Consider the following 22,482-nt stretch of genomic DNA (forward strand, 5'->3'; position numbering starts at 1 on the left):
AAGTTTGAAAAAGATCCTTCAATATTTTCTTAAGTTATCATACGGAAACCATAAAAGCACAGACAGAAGGGCGAACAATGAACTTCACATAATACCTCGCCACATTGAATGGCAGGGTATAAAAAGTGAAAGCATTACATTTCATTCATATAAAAAAGTGCCTAATTATAAACTTACCTGTAGATGGAAGATTTACATATATACGTATAGTATTTTGATGTCGATCTAGAAGTTTATAAAATCGACTACAAGGAAAATGCCCACTTTCTGCACTCTCTAAACCGGAGAATTCTACATACACCTGAAAATCAAAAGTAATATCACTTACACTTGAACTTTTAAATGGTTTTTTTTCCAGTATGTTTTTTGCACTATTTTGTGTAAAATTTCAAATTTAACGGTCTTTTTATTGTTAAAATACTTCTGTACAAATCTAAAGCTAAAAATATCCATACAGGAAATTTCTAATATAAAAATACAATAGTATAAGTTTACTAGATCTGTTAAACAAAACCCATGAGATAGTAGGACCAGTGTCACTAACACACATTTCCAAAATAAATAATGTTTTGAGATAAAGCCAAATTTAACTGTAAAGCTCATTTCATATCGAAACCGGTTTCTTGAAAAGCTCAATACAAAGAGTAACATATAAACATGAAGAATGCAAGTTTAAAGGCGTCAGACATATGTACCTTCAGCACAATTTACCCTAACTTTGAGAAAACTGAGGAAGTTAAAACAGGATTAATACCTTATTACTTTTGAAGAAGCCTTCAGCTTTAAGAGTTTTATTTGGCACAGCTAAAAACCTTAAATCACTATGGAATCTCTCCAGAACACATCTCATTTTATCTATATCACATTTCAATATCTGAAATACAAAATAATGTCACTCACACAAATAAAAAAAAATTTACAACAATCTTGTCATTGGTAATTTATTTCAGTGGTACTGGGTATGCTAAATTTGACATTTTTTTGTTAGAAAACAAATATTCCAATAAATATGGAAAGCAGCTTCAATACTAGTATTTATTTTTATATATGGGTGAAATTTTGTGCAAAACCATATTTGGCCAAAAAATGTAATAGCTAGTTTACAAATACCAAGTTTTTTTTTAATTTCAAATGCTACATGACATCTGATTTCTCTAAACAATTTTGTGTAGAAGTTTCTATTTGACACTGTAATATACATGTATCTTACATTTGAAACAAGTTTTTTGAATTCTGTAACTGTCTGTGTTTGATAAGCTCTAACACTGATAGGTTCATGTATAATATCACTGACTATATCTGCTACAAAAACTTTGACAGTTACTCCTGGAATAAAAAGTTAATTTGAACAGCTGTTACTCTCTACTTCTCTTATTTGACAACATCTTGTCATTTTCTTTGAAGAGATCTCATAAATGAGACATTGTTTCAATTTTTATGCAAAGTTCTTAATACTGTGAAAGTATTATTGTTTGTGGGGTACCAATTTTCATGGTTTTTGAGAGTTTGGTAAACCTTAAAATTTGGTTCCAAACAGAAAGGAAATTTCCCATTAATTTGTATGAAAGAGTTGTCAAACCCACAAATGCGAGAATCCCTGAATTGATCATTTTTTCCCAAACCACAAAAATTAGTACAAACGAATAAAATTACTTTCACAGTAGCATTTTTGTTTAAACACAAAATAATAACAATTTAAATATGTGCCTTTCATTTAATAAATGTTATGATCCTGGTTCATAAGTTAATATTACTACAATTTAATGTCAAACTTAAGGTAATTATTTTGACATTTTGGAATCACCAACACACTTTCCACTACTGTGAATTCAAAATTGATTACATGCATTAATCATTGCAATTTTGTAATTTAAGCTAAAAATCAATTCTAAGTTTTTCAATTTTTAGAAAAAAATACAACATCTATAATACAAAGAATTCCAAAATGAAGTTAATTATTGCAAATTTAAGTCACTCACATTTTTGGCAATAAGATAATTATAATTTCTGAATTAGTAACAAGAACATGTGCCATAGCACTTTCAAGGTGCCAGCCATCAAGTTTCTTTATATTTCATTTAAACATGTACAAGTATGCACAAGTTTCATGCTGACATGACATCTTTCCATCGAAATAAATGTACCATTGCAAGCCAAAATCTAAAACATATTGTTTATTTTCACAAAAATTTTTCCTATATTTTGCTTGGACTAAAACTTACCTCCTGGACGGTATTCCTGAAATTCCTGATCAGGAAATTTAGTTTCTAGTAACAGATCGAAGTTGTAAGCCTGCTTGACCCCTCCCAAGATCTGTCCCATGGTTTCTTCCTCATGACCCTCATAGGAACACTCCAAGGAATCATGGTATTCATCATACTTTACAATACGGCAACAGTCTAAAGTTACTATATCTTCTAAATCACATAACTGAAAAATACAAGTACATATATATTGTAGATTATCAAGCTATGTTTTGTCAATGTCATTTTGATGGCCACAAGGCTTTCTGAGTCAAAGCATTATGGTCTTTATTCCTTACATATCATCGTGGTATTTTTTTTATCAAACAATTTCACAAAAAAAAGCCCATGCCAGACAGTTTATCAAACTTCATGCACTTTTGTTACCTCTGAAAGATCGGTGGGAAAATGGTGGACTTGTCCATCTTTTTTCTTAATTAATAAATGTATGAAGATTCTCTGAGTTTCTTCAATAGTACAGGCAGTGGGGCTGCACGTCTACCGTTAATTCAATTATGCAATCAACTAATCAGTTACAGGTAAATCAAAGTCACAGGTGGCTGCACATCGCCGAAAATTGACACATACCTGTCAATTAATTTTCAATAAACAATTAGGAGACAGGTAGACAGGATGTTTATACACTAATAAAACCATGCAGACTGTAATTTATAAGGGTTGACAATTTTTTTTATGTCCGATATTGGAAAATTGTCGTCAGTCATTTGCAAAATTGGTCAGTCAATGACCAGCATTTTTTACCGTTTCTGGATCATTATTATTCAACATGTTGTAAAATTATAATACAACCATTAATGAGTGAATTGTAAATAATGAATATTTAATTCCTCTTCCAGCTAGTAATGCAAATCATATTCGATTACCTCTAATTTGAATGCATTCATAAGCAGGTTTGTGCATGTACATCCTCATGAAGAAGTTAAGCTTTGTACATGCACATCCTCATGAAGCAATCCTTTTCTAAATACCAAAAAATGAAATTCTTGGAATTTAACACTTAATGAAAGTGTCCCATTACAAAAAAAAAATTCATTTCAATTTTTACTATTGAATGAAACATATGTTGGTGTACATCTTATTTTCAGCAACGATCGAGAACACTCTTTACTATCATTCTTCAAAATGACTTACATGTACTTTATCACGATATCTCAGTTCTGTGTCCTGTAGCAGATATTTCAAGCATTTCAGGACAGACCTTGCTGTGTACTAGTAGGCTGAGCAATATTTTTATGTGCTCGCTCACCGAAGCAACAGCTCACAGATATGCATGTCACCCCACTCACTTTAATCATTCACAGCCAGCCAGTTGTCCCTATCATCTAACTGATGTGTGCTTACCAGATAAGCAGTGACAAAAAATTTTGAAGTCTTTGGAATGACTCGACTGGATATCAAACATACCACCTTCCACACTCAAGATACCACAAGACCACTGAGGCAGTACATTGAAAGTGTTTTCTAGAGAATGTCTTACTTTACAAGCTATTTCTGTAGCCTCTGTTAAAGTTTTGTCTTTATGTATCTCCAATCTTTGCTCTATCTGCCTTTTCTTCACAGGATGGTAGCAAAATAATTTGATCTGTAAAGATAATTTCATGAATATGATAGTTTAGGAAAAATGTTTAAATTCATTTGGCGTACAAATTGTGTACAACAAATGTAGAATGTTCCAGTTATAAAGCTTAGAAATCACTCTGGGTGCCAATTTCAAGTTACAAATACATGTATAAACAAAATATTCTGTTTGAATGAATTGTAGAAATAAATCTATCAGAATTAAAAATTCATTGGAATGAAATGAAAAAGTCCACTTGTGTCTATAATAACTTGAAACTTAGATTAGGGCATAAGTTGGTCTTCTCCCTGTTCCATTTGAAGCATATAAGTCCACTATGTCTTTAGTAGCTTATTGTCAAGTCAAGCTTCCATGATGATGTGATCTCTCTTTTGGATTGATCTATGGATATCTTTATTCCCCCTACACAGATATCAAGATTATTAGATGTGTATTATGTCAGTTATTAAACTTAAGTACCAATCCATATAAAACTTAGACACATCTATAGCAACAGTGATTTATGGTGTAGAAAAAAAACATCAAACAAATGGTGATTTTTCAGTCTATATATGCTATATTTTCACTAAACAACAGTCCTTCTGTGTATTTTGATATGATTTTCAAGAAAACCATAATTTGCATCTCTCACAAAAATCAACCAAATGAAAGAAAATCAAGAAGGATAACTCTTGCAAAGTATCAATTTCATACACAATCTATATAATTTCAATCTCAAAAATGCAACATCCAAATGACAAACTAATGAATTTGAAATAAAATTGAATTTGATGGGTTTTTGACATGTACAAATCACCACCTGTCTGATTTTTATAAAGACTGGTACTTGATAACGCTGTATGCAGAATGTGCAAATCCATCATTTCACAAAGCATTATCTCTTTAGGATTCCAACTTCCAATTTAAGTATTGAACATGTAGGACTTTCTCTGTAAATAGTTAGTGTGGTAATATTGGCTACTGGGCCCTACAACTGATGTTCCCTGTGTGATTGAATGCCAGTATGTGGCTTATTTTACCTTGCACATAGATTTATCTAATTCCTTTTGTCGTCTCTCATGTTCTTCTTTATCTTTCATTCTCTGTAAGTGATCCTTAATATGATGTGGAAAATCATCTGCTTGAATAAAATCTGAAAAGGAACATTGTAATTATTAAATTATCAAATTATTATAAGTCAGACTTTTGTAGTTTCTTTTTTTACTTAATTATTTAATTACTTAACAAATCAAAAGAGAAAAAAGTTAAAATTCTTTTCTTTTAAAGTAACATTAGAAAGAAGACAGATGGACATCTATTCTATTTAATATCCTTGAATTTTCAAAGAGAAACAGTGCGATGTTAATAACCCTTAACAATCTGTTTATCTTCAAATAAAACTTGTACATTCAACATTCAATCAAATTCAAATATAGCTTAATTTTATAATACCAGAAAGTTAAGCCTTAACTTCCCATGCTCAAAACTGTACCTTTATTCCTTTGTTTGTCTATCTGTCTGTACATCAACATGTATGCATTTGTAGAACTAGAAAAAAGGAGTAAACGTTTGAGTAAATCAATCTTGGCACATTAACAAACCCCTTACTATGAAACAATACTTCAATTTTAATCTAACAAATCAAAATGTGAATTTTCTGTCACATTTTAAATGCAGTGAAGCAATCGAATATGGTGTCAAATTTGGTACACCTGCTGAAAAAAAATCTGCCTATGAGAATCACAGAAATCTTGTAGGTCACATGAATTAAAAAGGCAACTTGTCACATTTTAATTTTGGACACAGATCAGGAGAAAACACATCCTTTGCAATTAAGGTGGGACCTTGATTAAAATGTAACTAACTGAAGAACTTATGTGTAACATGTATAGTTGAAATAACATAATTACCTTGTGTATGTTGCTGAGTAATACCCCCTGGATCCAGTAGATCCTCCATACGTTTTGGTAATATCATCATAATTTATCTGTAAACAAAAATTATACAGGTTCACAATTCTACAGACTTTGTTCTTTTTCTAATTGAGATCTTTATTACCATTTCAGCTTCTATAAACGACTTCATTTGGAATAATTTTCATTTTCTATTTCAAATTATGTATTTATTTACTTAAATCAAAATCTAGGGTGGTAAAATTGCATAGAGGTTGCAAGGGAAAGATAAAAAAATGTGAGGCACCAAACTGACTTAACTTTTAGAAAATTTCAAATATCTTACGTAAAAGGTTGCTATATAAATTATCAAGAACTTTACTTATTAAAAGTAGCAAATGAAATGATTTTAACATACCTAATTTAAAGACTTGATATCTGCCATCTAACGACTATTAAATCAGGGCTCCACAATTTATAATATGAAAGTCCAGTATTATTCAGTTCAATACACAAATATCAAATCCACTTAATTTTATATATATGTAGGTGTCTATACCAGATATTTTAAAACATTAAAACCCTTACGGATACAATAACCATACCTTTGAGACATGCTGGTCATTAAAACTGTACCACTGACCATCCTTGAAAGATCTGAAAGAAAAACAACAATTATTGGTGTTCTTAATTGGTCATGAAATACTACACAATGTATAAAGCTGTATATTAAAACAATAATAAAACACAGGGGCTGCTCTGCCTTCCAAAATTCTGTTGCCAGAAAAATCGCTAGCTGCCAATTTTTGTCGCCAATTTTGAGAAATCAGAGCCAAAGGGTGCCATAAAAAATTATCCTTTTTTTTAAATACGACATTATTAAGTCCACTGATGAATTATCTTCCTCAATTTATCTAAATTACTTCTTCATTCATGACACACATGTACCCAAGATTCATTCTTCATGCATGTATAAAGCAGGTTTTTAGCTCTAGTCTGTCACTTTCATATGCATAAAATAATAAAGTACTACTCCAGAAACAGGTTACTATCCTCATATAGTCCCTGATTTTGAAACATGTTCACCTTCGCCCCTTTATCATCTAATTTACAATATAATTTGATTTTTATTTTTCATATTTTTTACAAACTTGATTCTTTTTTTCAAGTGATAAAATGTCTAGCAAACTACATTTTGTACCATTAATTGTGTCCCTCTTTTATTATCTTGATATCTGAATAGTATTTTCTTAATTAGATTTTGGGAATCCCCATTCTATTTTTTTACCGATTTTCCCGCCAAAAAAGCCACATGGCAAAAGTGTAAACAAATGTCATTCATTTTCTTATATCAATTCTTTCATCTCGTAGCGTTTAGACACTTCCTGATGGGATAATCATTGTTAATTGGATTTAATTTATTCTGTTATTAGGTAAGTCTGTTTCTGAATGTTTCACATGGTTAAACTGGGCTGTGAAGCTTGTGTGAAGCCATAAGCATATGGCCATAATTGTGCTTAGCATTTACCAGATGATGATAGTTTTGATTGGCTCAATAATATATATACATTTGATTGACACACCCCATGAGGATATTGTTAGTCACAGTCACCTGGTCTAATTACCTTTACTTGCTTTCAGTCCTAAATTGGTCATGGTCAATTAACTCTGACCAGGTGTCAACACAATTGTCTAATTAGAAAGAATACCTGTTGCTGATAAACTTCCTGTTAATTTTAATATACAAAACCAAGAAAATCGCCAACTGGTTATTTTTGTCACCAGATAAAATAAAAAATCACAAATTGCGGCCTTGGCGAAGCCCAGCGAGATCCCTGAAACAATAACTTTACATAAGTACCAGGGATGTGGCTAGTCACTTTAAAATATAATTGAGTACATCATGATTATATTGTATATAAAATATAATTATTTACATGATTACTTATCATTTTAGTTGTGATAATTTCATTGAACATACTATCAAATGCTCAAAATACAGATAAACAAAAATAAAACAAACAGAAAAAAACCTGGATCATTTAAAAAATCCAACATCAAAATCAGATATACATAAAACTTTACTTCATTGTCAGGATTGGATCTTTTTAATTGTTATTAAAAATGTGAATGAAAAGAACCCAAACATGAAGAACGGTGGAAAACAAAAGGAAGTTTCCTTCCATGAAGACAAACATGGCAACATTTTTTTTAATTCCTCAAACCAATTCTAACTACCATTCAATGTATGATTGGATGAACAATTTTATATGATAAAACATCTTCAAAAAGTCAGGTTCATAAAAACAATTTTCATTACATAGAATAGTAATTCTGAGCAAACATTGATAAATGCAAACATTAATATGTAATCTAAGTAATTTTTGCAGTGTACTAATGTTCGCTGTTATCAAATAGTTACAAAAGATGCTGAATAGAAGCCATAAATTCATTCCTAAATTCAGGGAAATTTAGTACACACCAATGTGTATATTTGACAGAATCTACAAAAATAAATCAGTACATGTACTTACTTGATGTATGCGTAATAATGGCCACCAGCAGCACTTCCTGAATGTATCATAATAGAAAACAACTCATACAGGTAAGGACCCTAAAAAAATACACAACCATTTAATATCAGTGCAATTAAATCGGGTATTTAGGGGAGCTTTCATACACAACATGTTTTTTGTGTATGTAATAAAATACTGTTTTAAAGACAGCAATTCTAACATTAATATAATAAGAAGATTCTATCTTTGGAAAAGCAGAGCTGCCAACTTCATGTAATGGAATATAGTAAAGCCAGGGGTCTGGGGGCCAGCAGACATGCCTTCGGTGCAATTTGAGGCATATTAAGATATGTATTAAACATGTTTATTTCTTGTCAATTCAATAAATTAAACTAATTTTAGTTTTTATAGTATTTATATTAGACAATAAAGTATAATGTTTGCACATTTTTTAACACCTTGTCATTTTGTTAGTGACTGATATGTGACACTCTTCAGAAATCCCTTTGAATACTGCTGAAGATAACATGGCTTGGCACTGACAGTCATGTTCATTTCATTTACCAAAATAGATTCTATTTGGATATTTTCATTGATCCCCTGAAATCTGTATGGTTCTTGCCTATGTTCACAACCTGAATGACATCATGATACAAGAATGCTAAGAGCTGTAGTCATGTTTGACTATACTGAGCCTTTGCTTTCTTCAAATAAGCGTTTCTTTCTGCGATTTCCTTTGTTTTTCACCAGCAGATATTTTTTTGTTTTTTGCTTATTGAAAACCATGAGGGTCATTTTGTATTGTAAAATACATTACTGGCAAATGCTAAAAAGACTGTGAGTATTTTACTAATTTTAAAACCAGAAACATCAAATACTCCTAATATCCAATACTCAAAGTTTGCACCAACTTATTATTTACACAATTACTAACCTGTTTCTTCAAATCTTGTGCATTCTTGGAGTTAGCAGCTGCTTCACTGAGTAAACTTGAGGTTTCACTACCAGAAGAGGCACCTGACACATAGTTTTCTACATCTATTCCTTCATCTATACCTATGACAAGAAAAAACTGATTTTACTATTGATATGTAACCATTAAAATTCCCAACACAATATCGTCAGTCTTCATCATTAAATTAATAAATCATTCAATTTCAATTCGATGTATATCAAATGTTCATTTATTCATAACTGAAATATGTTATATAAGTAATTATCAATAAAAGAGGGGTATGTAAACCAAGTTTATGTATACCTCATTTTGAACAACTATTATCTTATAAGATATGATAAAAAGTACTTCTTTCCATGTTTCACAAAAGATTGCATGAGATGCTTTGCAAGAAATTAAGAAAAGATTATATACCTCATCATATCAAATCTATAAACCAAAAATTAAATTGTCAGCCAAATAGAGAGATATGACTAAATTTGTTTCAGGACAATTAAACTGATAAATTAAAAAACAAATGGACATGTATATAGGGCTGTTCCATCAAAACATATGAGGTACCCAGGGAAGGTGCTTTAATATGCCTACATTTTTTAACAGTTCAGTGTAAGAATTCAAAGTATAAAGAATCTCTATTTGCTTCTATGGATGGTTACACAAATTTGAAAGTGCCTTCCCTGGGTACCTCATATGTTTTAATGGAACAGCCCTTAGTCTCATGAGTTAGTTCATACCAAAACTGAACCCATAAGTTTTTAAGGTAGCAAATAGTTACCTCTCTTACCTTCGTCACTGCTATCCTCAGCAATGTCATGTGTGACCTTTTCTGCTGTAGAATCTGATTTTTCTGTCCCAATAAACTCATTTAGATTTAAAACATCAGGAAACGTCATTCTGTAAAACAGCATAAGGTTAAAATAAGTTTCAGACAGGAGAAATGAAATTGATCAACAAAAGATAACTGAAATCTGACAGCAACAGACAAATAAATCAACACGGTTTGCTCTGTTGTCAGTCTTCTTATGTCATAGAAAAAAAAGTTTGTTTTACATTTTAACTAGGGGATGCTGATCTATCTATGCATCAGAGCTCATGCACCAGTTTCATCCATCTATCTAATCAGTGATGCACTTGGTAGACATGGATTGGATTGTTGGAATTAAAATGATAACATTGAGAAGAAATATAATCAATGGCAGACACAAGTTACAAATGTCAAGATGGATTTAACAAACTTTAACAAGGATGACAGAGGAATAAAGTTTTGTTCCAATTCATTTCATCATTTATTCAATAACAGTTGTTTTTTTGGTTTTTTTTGACAAGTCCATTTTTGTTCAGACAAGTTAGTTTTGGTTGAACTTGTCATAAGACAAGTTGAAAAAATGTTATGTTGCATCACAATCTTTTCAATTAATACTGGAACAACTTATGTGGAAACCTTATAGAAATACGTGTAATACCAATATTACCAATCTGTAAAGATTGTGATACGAATCAGATCATCAACCAAGAATCATGATATGTAATGGATCTTGACGGAGTTGATTCGTTTAATTATTACTATGCTACATACCTCTCATTCAGTTTAATTCTATGCATTGTGTTATAATCGAAGTCAAATCTTTTTAGCTGCAAAGTTAAGAGGTAAGGAAAGGAGACAAACTTTAAGCCCTGAAAATAAGAAAAAAGAAAGTGTTCATGTAATTCTTCTGGTATAAGATAAAATACCAAATCTCTGATATAAAAGAACAAATTGCAGACAGCAAAAAAGATATTTACAATATTACATCATAATACTCTGTATTATGTGAATTCTTCATTATACGTTTTTAATACTTTTGATTTTTTTTCTTTATTCATGTAAATATATATAAAACAAAGACAGATTATCCAAACACAGATTTTTCATTTGTTACCCAATGTAACCAGAATGATTTTGGTGAATATGTCAAAGAGACAACAACCCGCTCCAGGATGACAAACATCAGCTGATATCAAACTAATAATTATAGAACAATTAAGAGGGTGTTCATGCAAACACCAGGCAGTGGGTACCACATGACAAATTTTGTTTTCAAAATTGTTCATTAATTCATATCACAATTGAATCCTTTCCTTTTTTGTTGTTGCAAAGTTGAATGGCTGCAACTATTAAAACATGTATTACATAGAATCCACTGGAATTGTTTAAAAAGGAAGATAACTCTTAATTTATGCAAAACTTGGTTTTGTAAGGGAACTTTCAAATCATTTTCTGAGCCATCCATAGTGGATTAAACAAAATCTTTTACATACATACATTTTATACAATAGATATACATGTATAAACATTACAACGGAACCAAAAATTCAGTAAAAAAAATTTATGTTGTGCCACCCATATCATATGATTTGCCTGATTTTAACATGGACAGCCTCTGAAATATACAACCATTAATACATCTACTGCTCATACCATTCTAACACTGGTTTGAAAATTAGTTTCCTACCTTATGAGCATCACATTTTTTACTACACTTCTCACAGAAGTACTGATTGGTATCATCTAATGTTTCAGGCTGTACAAATGCCATCAGAGCTTCTTCCTGAAAATTAAAAATATTTCATCAAATATATGTTACACAGAACGAACACATTCTATTTTTTTCTCCTAGGATAGTGTTAGATATTGAACTTTCAATTTCATGTCAAAAAGTGTCAATACCCAATTAAATGTGATTTGATAAATCACCATTTGTTATCTTAAGCACTGCTGCTAAGGCCATTTACTTGTTGAAAAGAAAGTACCCTATACACAAAATTTGTTGAAAAGTGCATTTTAAAGCCATTTTTTAGGTCAATCAGTCCTCTAAGTTGATCTGCGATCATTTTAAACTTAAATTCTTTTTCATCTAACAGACATACATTTACATCTGTTTTCTAGAATGCAGCATGTTCACATACAAACAAGTCTTACCACAGAACCATGAGCAACCTGTGCCCCAAATGGCCGAATGACTAATGGAATATCTAGGTATGCATCTACTCTGGCACTCTCATTTTTGCACTGCAAAAAAATGAACACCACACTTAAAAAAATGCTAGTTAAAATTTTATTCAATGTGATTTTGAGTTCAAAGAAGTATCCAATCAAGTCCTGATATTAAAGAGAAAACAAAATATAACCAATATTTTTTTTTGTGTATTCAAGGATTGTGAAAAAGTTCTAATTAAATTTTCTCTTATACAGTTTAACATACTACTATAAGAAACAATTAAAATCATATTTCCCCTAAGAATGGCCCATTTTTCCTCATCTTTTAATTAATATTTCTCACTGATAACCCATATTATTACTTTTAATTAATCACTTTCATACTACAATCATTCTATTGGAGCAACCAAAATATATTGACAATATATTCATTGATGATACATTGCCAGTGACAGTATATATCACTTTGGCTCCACCTACTTTCCTATCCTGTTAACTACAGTGTCACTATCAGGGACCACTAATGGAAACATGTATAAAAACTTAATTTAAATCCAAGATTAAAGTACTCAAAGTCGCTAATTGTCAAATATTCTATCCCTGTCACTTAAGCTGGCTTTCAACATCCGAAATGACAGAAATGTGATATGCTCTAAATATATATATGTCTTTTAAGGTTTTTTATTAGCTGCAGGAAAGTGTTTCAATTGCCATGTTTTCGAGGGAATTTGAGGACAAGGGAATGAAACGGTACTATGTCGATTTGTTGAAATCACATATTCTTGATCGTTCATGCATTTGAAAGAACAATAAACATTCTTTAAAAAATTTAAATAATTTGATAATATCAGAAAATTGTGGACTGGCAGTCCCATTTGAAATTGAAAATGCCACCAGACATTTTTAAGCTCGACCAAAAACAAAAGAAGTGTATCTTTTTCAAAGCCTAAAGAAAATATTAATGATGGTAACCAGAATCAAACAGCAATTATTGCAGAAATTGTAGAAACTTGGCAGCTGGACATGATTATGAACCTCCTATTGAAAATATTGATGACGATGGAGTCATGTTATCTGGTCCTAAAGCACACCAAAACAAATTTCAAAAAATCTGATTATAGCTAAACAAAGAAATAGGCTATTACCTATTATTTGTGATAAACTACTTAGGGTCAAACTAATGGGGGACCTGTGGACTATAATAAAGCACTAGACAATACATTAGTATAAAAAAACTCAAACAACAGAAGAGAAAAGTGGTCTGATGTGACAATTTATTGACATATCAACTCTTAATGAACATTTGATGTGTAAATCAAAGTTTGTTTATGCTACATTTGGTCTTTAATATCTACACCTAGCTGGCCATAGCTGCTATTCCAAACTTTGTCCCATGTTTTTTTTTCTTAGAACGGCCCATTGAAATTGAAAATGTCCCATTGAAATGAAGGGTAAGGGGGCTATACTCCCATTGCCAAATTTTAAACCCATTCACTGCCTGATAATGTATATGACCTATACAGTCAATTGTAACAGCCCCTGTGTCTGAATCGGAAACTGTGTATTGTTCAATGCTAACCGATCATTCATTTTGATCTCGTATGAAGCTATGACAGTAAATACCACACCAATCAGCAGCTTAATGTTGAGTAGAAATATATAATTATGCAAATCATATGCAAATGTAAAGTACTGAAATTATGAGTGCAAGAAGTCGATAACTGTATTAGCAACTTAAAAAACGATTAGGATTGCAGCATCAAGACAATAAAAATATACTGGAATAAAAACAGTATAAGAATTTGGTGCAAATTGGAAAAAAAACATAGTTTTACCCGAATTCTAAGTCTCATTTGTATATTGTTTTTATTTCAAGTCAAGAAATTAAAAATATTTACCTCTAGACATTTGACATAATCTTTCATTTTGCCTTGGTAGAGCTGATTTATCAGGTGTGCTTGATCTGTATTTCTCCATTTCAGTTCTAAAGCATCAAACATCACACGACAGAGCTCTTGTACATCATGCTGCTGCCAAACTGAAATGTAAAGTTATTCAAACATTTAATACAAATACATCTGTGAATAGTCAAAGACTACCCAAGGTTTCCTTATGTATTTTGCTACTATTTTGGGATGTTAAATCAAGTCTTGGGTACAACTGGCTTATGTTTTTACTGTCAATCCATGTCTGTGCCTTTAAACAAATAACTTACAACCATGTAAAAAAATTTGATTAAGGCAAAGGGAAACTCAGTGAAATTTATGTATGTTTTAAAAAAAAAAGGTTGAAATCTAATGGGCTAATGACTGAAAAGTTTTTGTTCAAAGACTGCAGTCTGTGCAGTCTTATCTAACAAAAATTGTAGGGAAAGCATTTCATCATAGCTCCTCAAAGAGTAGAGCAATTGTTCACAGCTAACTATATGTTAACAACATTTTTTTTCTTGCACCATGATAAGATGAACTCATTGCAACATCCAAGTGTAAAAGTACATACAAAAACAATGACATCCATGAAAGAGATGTCATTCATTAAAATAGGCACTCAAAACCAAGTACAAGACATGTTTGAAAAGAAAAATAGACTCCCTCTTTAAGAGGAGTAGACAATTATATTTTTAATGTCACATACTGTGAAAGTACTATTGTTCATGGGGTACCAAATTTCAAGGCTTTCGTGGATAGGCCAAACCAAAAAATATGGTTCCCAACAAAAAAAGAAATTTCCATTAATGTGTATACCCAAAAACTTCAAAACCACAAATTCAAGAATCCATGAACTTATGATTCTTCCCTGATCCATGAAAGAAAAGTACATTCACAGCAATTCTATACTACAAAAAATTTGATGATCAATATCTAGCATAAAATATTTTAAACAAGTAACATTTGACTTCACATTACCTTCGCTACTATCCCATCCAAAACTTTTCGTTAAATCTGTAGTTTCTACTGCTCTTTTCTTACTGGTCTACAACAAATCAGACAAGACAAAAATTATTTTATCTTTTTATAATCTACAAAAAAGAATCAAATCAAATAGTAAATCCAGAAAATTTCTAAAGTCCTGTTTTCTCTTTTGGTGCCTTTTGTCCTGTTAAATGTCGTTACTTTGTACTATTTTTTATGAATTAAGTACATTATGATTAGGAAATCAACAACAAAATATTAATTAACTTATTCAAACTAGTTCATTAAATAGTTTGCAACTTATCAATGCAATTTGTCTTGGAACATCTAGGATCCTTGAAAACAGGCAATTTTTTCTTTTGAAATGATTTAAATGTATAAGGTATCAACTATCTTTTGTACCTGTAACAAGAGGAAGAGTTTCTGCAGTTGGTAGGGGATACTTTTGACTGCCTCATCTTCAGAACCATCAAACTCCCACCTTCAATAAAACAACACTTAAAATTTCCAGTGTCAACAGAATGAATACAATGACCTCTTTTGATGAAAACCATTAACTAAAAAAGTTTAACTCGACCAAACATGACATACAAAAAGCTAAAGTGAAGCAATCATTTATTCAACATTAAGATCAACAAAAAATGTAGATTCATCAAATTTAGATCTGGACTATTTTATCATGAAAAACAAAAAAAAATGATCTTATAAGAAGCATTGCAAACAATGTTAAATTATTTTTGTATAGCAAGGTAAAATAAAAGTAATATTAAAGTCAAAAAGACCAGAATATAGGATGCAAAGAAAGTAAACCCTACCTGTACAAAGCATTTCTGAACTCAGGTGTCATGTATAAAGTTTGTATAAGGCTGTTTAAATAACATGTCATAGCTTGGTTCACCAAACCTACATATCCTGTAATAATCAGATGCATACACATCACATACTATAATCATACTTTTAATTCCCTGATCTTTTTAGCTTGCTTTTTTCTGAAATGAATTGATTTTAAAAAAAAAATAAATAACTAAATTAAAAGTAACTGAAAACTCCACCGGTGCAACATAATTGTTTAAGTTACAAACCGGAAATCGATACTGGGACCGTTTTTACGATTTCATTCTAATACTTCACTTGGCTTAACTAGAAGTCTAAAATGGAGTAGTGACAGCTACAAGTTTTGTTTCTGAATCACAAACCTATCTATCTGCTGTTTTGAGCACTTCAGATTTGTTAAAGTTAACATGACAAGGCTAGTCATTATCTATAAGCGTGACAATGTATCATTTTTATCATAATTTGTTGAAATGTAAATGAAATAAAGCAAGACATGTCTGTAAAATTCTTGACATGAATTGGATTGTCAGCCAAGAATTGTGATATGTATCAGATCATGGCAGAATGGAATTGTAACAGCCCTATTAAACTCCATCTTCGTGTTGTATACTCTTCTTAGAAAATGAATTTGAAGATAAATATTTTTTAGACATCTGTTCATCACATTTAAATATTAATGAAACATTAAGTGATACCTCACCATGTAATGGTGAAAAAAGGAGGATGGAAAAATATTCAAAACTCAAAAACTACATTTTGGATTAAGCTATAAATTAGTCTTAACCTGTATTTCATGGTACTAAACAACTGTGTAAACGTTACAAAAATTCTTTGATCTAATCTCAGGTTATTATCTGGAAATGATTGAGGGATGGACAGATGAATGGACATGCCATTTCTTGGAGGGTATGACAAAATGCCTTGCCACCTCCTGAGGTGGGACATAAAAAAAATCTGCATCAAGGCATACTTGAGCATATCTTGAGCTTTAAACTCACTCAATTTTTTGGGGGGCTTTTAGAAAAAACAATTTAGCATTTTTTACTAACAAATCATGTCTAGGGTTTATATTTCAATAAAATACCAATAAATCTTAAAAAAAATAGTTTCATAATGTGAGTAAAATACTTTGTTTGTAATACTCAAGAAAGAATAATTCTGGAAAAACTCTAAATTGCTAAGTGTGCCCCTATAATTTGAATAAAGTCTACTGAAGAACATAAGCATTCAAAAATACTTTGATATCAAGCTTCAGCCTGCAGATCTAGAGAACTGAAATACATGTTTCTTAAAAAAATACTACTTTTACAGCTTAAAAGTCATTATTTTGGCTGCACACACATTTTTACATTTACATTACCATAGTCTATCTCATCTGAGTATGCCTGTACCTGTTTCAGACTTTAACATTATTGAAGCATAAGTATATCCTGAGTTCTGAGATGGATATGTGGAGATAGTTTCATTTGTGTTCCATGAACTTGACACATCAGAAGATGAGGTAGACACCACACTATCATAGCTTGGAGGGTCTGGTGCTGGCTAAAAAATAATGATATACATCCTCAATTACATTACTTACAGTCATAATTTATAAGTGAAATCAGGAAAAATTACGGTAAGAACAATATTAAAAAAAATATCTATTTGAAAAGATGTTGTGCATCGCTTATTTCAGGGATGATTTTACAAGGTCAACAAACAAAAGGAAATTGGCAAAATCAGAAGTAAATATGCAGTAAAAAAGGAAGAAATATAACAGTAAATCCAGATTTAACATTCAGCTAAAAAGCGGGTTTACAGTAGAAATTCCATGTATAACATGTATCTAGCACTGTGTATCTCATTTTTCATGTGTGGTCTGCAGTACAGCTGTTGATTCACTGTTAACTAATCATCCCTTTTTTGGGGGATGATTGGTGGTGTAATGGTTAGCATGCAGGACTGCGGTGGCGAGGCGGGTGGTGCCATAAGGCTTTTAGGGAATTATTTTGTATCTCATAAACATAACAAGGAATCGATATAAAAATAGGAGATGTAATATGATTGCCAATGAGATTGTCATTCACCAAATGCCAAACCATGCACAATTAAACTTCTACAGTCATGGTAACAAAAGACAAAGAAACAGAACATTTAGCAACAGAAATGAAAACTAAACAAAAACTGGTAATACTAAGAAAGACTAGGCCAATGAACCATTCCTTGGTTACCTTATAAAACAGTTACTTATCTAGGGCTAACAACAAACCAAATATCAAGTCAAACTTAATTCCACTTCCATCTGAGTGATGTGGAGTGATTGACTGAACAGTAAACTTCACAGTTGGAGACTACAAAATTGCATAAACTTACTGGTATTACTGATGCCTTCTGGGGCATGGTGTCTTCTTTCTCAGCCACTATAAATTCATGCCTTTTAGTACCAAGTGAGCATAAATCAGATAACTGCTCACCAGCACAGGCATACAAAGACACCTAAAAATAGAAAAATGAAGTATTTGAAGATGTAAAATAGATCAACACTAAGTAATTGGTGATGAAAAATACATAACTATAAGTATTTGGTAGTCAGGTTCTCACTACTCCCAAAAAAATAGAAAGTTCCAGGACTCCCTTGCCACAAAAATGACAAGTCCTGTAAGAAATCCAGGGGGTCCCAAGAAAAGTAAGGGTCTTATGTTTTTGATTTGTTTGTTTGTAACATATGTAAATGTAGGGTTACAATTGTTTATTTGTCACATGGTTTATTGGAAACAGTTATAAATAGATTTAATAATAGCAATTAAATTTAAACAAACAAAATACAATGTACTGCAAGCATTGACAATCAATAAATGCTGCGGTTAATCTTATGTCTTGAAAAGGCACTGATTTGTAAGTTTGTACTGCCAACGGCAGGGAACAGATTTTTATTTTAGCATCTTTGCACCACGTACAGATAACAAATGTTCATTCACCTTTTCCACATTCCCCAACCATGGAAAAGTTTTCAGCTACTGCATACAGAATATTCTAATTTTCTGGCTGTACAAAAATTAAATTCTCCTTCTAAGTTGTCCAAATGAGGACGAGATGCCGATCTTAGGCTTCTTTCAACCATCAAAAAAGCTCCCAGTTCACTCCGATTTCTAATTTAAGGTAGGTTTCAAATACAACTTATGTATATCTTTATTTCAATCATTAATTTTGTTAAATGATTTCGTTCTTTAATGGATGCAGACTGATATTTACTCCCATAGAAAAACAACCCTTGATGAACCTCACACATAGTTGTCTATATTTAGAAATTTAAATGCACATATTTTTGTATATATATGTCACTGATGTGTATCTGGTCATCAAATGGACATATATTAATTTTTATGGATTACGGGACAGTTAGGACATATTAATTAAAGATAAGTATTTATTTTATGATTTTCTGATTATCTTTCCACATGTTTTATTTGTCGATTTTTATCACCATGCGCTAATTGTCAGAACCGGTGCTTTGTGTTGGATTAAAGTTGGACAAATTAACAAATTATCAAATTGACTTCATTTTGAGAAGCCCCGTGCAGGTCCGGGTGTTAAAAGAATAGGCCTGCAGCAGCGCTAAGCTTGTCGTATAAGGCAACTAAATGGTGCTCAGAAACCTAGCCGGAGGCTAGGCGCTCTGCTCACAGAGCAACTGGGATGTGTGCCCCAGGTGGTTGAATGGGGTACCCCTGGGGTGTTACATGCTGGGGTTGTCATGCTATAATACGAAAAACCTGACCGCAAACCATAGTGGTGCACCGTGTTGGGAAAGATGCCACGTTCCTTGCACGTTAAAGAACCCTGCTGTGGTATTCGATAGGAGTAGGAACCTTTGCGCTCTGCCACAGGAGGCTAAATTGCCCGACCTTACCCACCCCACCCCCCTTTTTCCAGTGGCAATCAAAATTTGTCGACCCTATTGTCCTTGTGTCCCATCCTTTTTTTTTATTTCATGTTCATTTTATCATTCATTTCATGTTCATCGTCTGAATATAGCTGAAATATTGCTGCTCGGACGTTAAACCCCAACAAACAACAAACAAAATCATTTTGAGAAATCATATTTCAGCAATGGCATTAAGAATTTTCATAAGTCCCCCAGACTCCCCTGTTATGATTTTCAGGGGTCCCCAATGAATTTTGAAGGAGAGGGACCCAGGAGCTCGGGTTCCTTAGAACCCTGTACAGTAATCTAAAAATGGATTATTACATGTATTCTGTGATGTTAAATGGATCAATACATGTATCAGGTCATCTTGTGTTCTAGGTGAAATACATGTTCTAGGTAATGCAAAATTAATAAATAAATGTAACAGACAGATACAATGTATTTGGTCAGGTCTGTTTTGCCAAAAAGATTATCACTTTAAAACAGTATATACTGAAACAAGAGGAAAATTAACATATATATAAAACAAAACAAACAAAAGTACACAGCACAGGTTGAAAAAAGCTTTTTATCATTCATAAAGCATACATGTACATGAGATTGTGTACAAGCTTTTAAAGATATTATCAATTTAAGTACCTTGGTTGTATCATTAATTTCCACACCTCAATTCACCAGAGTTTGTGGTACTAGTAGAATCATCAATCCTTAATTATACCATGCATAGTATGTACAAGAAGTACATGTATCTACAAACTTCATTTTGGCATGCCAAATGCTCAAAGGGAATACCATATCTATTCAGGCAGTATTTTGATAGTGGTATAAATTACCTCTTCAATTTCTGGGCCAACCTGTTTGTTATAAGTTATGTTTATACTGCTGGCAACATAGCCAGAAACCTTGGCTATCTCCTCAATCAGAGTTCCAACAGATGTGGACACTGGAAGGTTTGTTGTCTTTTTATTCCCAGCAGCATTTGGATCAATCATGTCACGAATGACACATAAAATCCGAGGCTCCTCTGCACTGCAGACATTCTAAAAAATATGAATAAGTCAGTCATGAAGATGCTGAAATTCTTCCAATATTGAATCATAAAAATTTACTATCGTGAAGAAACATTTTCTTATCTATTACAACAATAATTAATGCCTTTTCCACAAATATTGGCTTAAAATATTTCCATGGTGATGTAGAGTGGGAGAAAATGAACAAACATATATTAAATACATGTATATATATTTATACCACAATTGTTCTATTTGAGCAACAAAAAATGCATTGACAGCAGGGTTTTAGCTAAGATTTTGAGGGCTTTAGTCATTTTAGCGTAAAGCACGAATGACATATTATGGGCAGCAGAATTTTGTAGTCAATAGTATCATGAACTAAAGACATACACTATTAAAATAATCATATTAAGTTTACAGATTCAGGCATAACAATAAATACAATAAATATTACAACAAAATTACTGTTATTTTCTATAAGAAAACGTGTGTTACTTAATAAAATAGTTACTATTAGAAAAATAGATTTTTACATCATGACAAAGTTTTGATGCATTCAGTCTAAAAATAGCTACTATTTGACAAAAGCTACTATTATGGTATGACCTGACACTCAACTACACATAATAAGAGAAAATTCTCCTGTCTTCAGTCAAACACCACACCTCAAAAGCCCTCTTCAACCTAAAACTCCTCAAATCAGAAGGATGGAGACTGATCTTTAAAAGAGAATTGATTGATGAAACCTTTAGCCTGTTCCTAAGACAGGTTTTGATCAGATTGTCCCTACTAAATCCCCTCTCAGTCACCTGAAGATAATGCAGAAACTAGACAGATAGAAAGGAGGTTGGCCACATTCAGTAACCTTTGACGCCAGATCATGAGTAGAATTGAAAACATTCGTAATCATTGTGATTTTCGTTTCAAGAAGAAGAGAATCGTAAAATAAATATTTACCATTGATTAATACTGTGCGCTATTGTGTTAAAATTAATTGAAATCCATTAGATGACCAGTCACACATCGGAGACATTGTATATATATATATATCACTGATATATATAATGTGTGCATTTAAATTTCTAAAAATAGATAGCTATATATGTTGCGAGGTTCATGAAGGGTTTGTTTTTATATGGGAGTGAATATCGGTCGGTATCCATTAAAGATTGAAATAATTTAACATGACTAATCCTAAAAATAAGATTATATTTTAAACATACTTAAAATCACAAATGTCTCCAGTCAACTCGAAAGCTTTTTTCGGCGACTGAAGTTGATTGAGAACCCTGGGATTACCTTTTGTGGTCATAATGATCAAACAATTGATAAATCATTGTTATTTTAAAGGATTATTAATGATGCACATGTCAAGGATGCCCGTTTAACAACAATAGAATGTATTTCACACCTGACTGACCAGGTAATTAGCACGCGTTGGGTCATAAACTTGTCAGTGTGTACGGCCAGGTGAAATTATGTAACTTTTGATTGACAGTTTTTAACAACATTTATATTTAAGGTGATGAAAATTTGTCTGAAATACTTTTTGAATGGAATTTTTTTATACACTTTTCAAATTTTAAGTGACGAAAACAATCTAAAACATTTTCATCATTAATGAAATCCTTTCGTAAATGGCGAAAATGAC

At 31.8% G+C, this 22,482-nt stretch overlaps 1 protein-coding gene across 2 annotated transcripts in view; it reads right to left on the reverse strand.

Moving 5' to 3' along the window:
* The window catches only part of LOC148614742 (ubiquitin carboxyl-terminal hydrolase 47-like), a 37,913-nt gene that overhangs the window by 13,387 nt on the left and 2,044 nt on the right, over positions 1-22,482 (reverse strand). Inside the window, exons 2-23 of one of the 2 annotated variants that reach the window (XM_088589056.1) lie at positions 20,652-20,858; positions 18,264-18,386; positions 17,300-17,450; positions 15,890-15,986; positions 15,477-15,555; positions 15,069-15,135; positions 14,061-14,200; positions 12,145-12,234; positions 11,678-11,773; positions 10,762-10,859; positions 9,970-10,079; positions 9,165-9,286; positions 8,249-8,328; positions 6,320-6,371; positions 5,733-5,809; positions 5,315-5,370; positions 4,863-4,975; positions 3,742-3,846; positions 2,223-2,430; positions 1,211-1,326; positions 755-874; positions 178-301 (exon numbers count right to left, since the gene is read on the reverse strand). In XM_088589056.1, coding sequence (XP_088445182.1) covers positions 178-301; positions 755-874; positions 1,211-1,326; positions 2,223-2,430; positions 3,742-3,846; positions 4,863-4,975; positions 5,315-5,370; positions 5,733-5,809; positions 6,320-6,371; positions 8,249-8,328; positions 9,165-9,286; positions 9,970-10,079; positions 10,762-10,859; positions 11,678-11,773; positions 12,145-12,234; positions 14,061-14,200; positions 15,069-15,135; positions 15,477-15,555; positions 15,890-15,986; positions 17,300-17,450; positions 18,264-18,386; positions 20,652-20,858 — 2,431 coding nt within the window. Of the gene's footprint in view, positions 1-177; positions 302-754; positions 875-1,210; positions 1,327-2,222; positions 2,431-3,741; positions 3,847-4,862; positions 4,976-5,314; positions 5,371-5,732; positions 5,810-6,319; positions 6,372-8,248; positions 8,329-9,164; positions 9,287-9,960; positions 10,080-10,761; positions 10,860-11,677; positions 11,774-12,144; positions 12,235-14,060; positions 14,201-15,068; positions 15,136-15,476; positions 15,556-15,889; positions 15,987-17,299; positions 17,451-18,263; positions 18,387-20,651; positions 20,859-22,482 lie in introns of both variants that reach the window. The other variant, XM_088589055.1, reaches the window with a different exon arrangement.

Source organism: Perna viridis, chromosome 6 (genome assembly GCF_037379345.1).
Source record: "Perna viridis isolate PV_CMFRI_1.1 ecotype Kerala chromosome 6, ASM3737934v1, whole genome shotgun sequence".
Taxonomy (NCBI): Eukaryota; Metazoa; Mollusca; class Bivalvia; order Mytilida; family Mytilidae; genus Perna; species Perna viridis.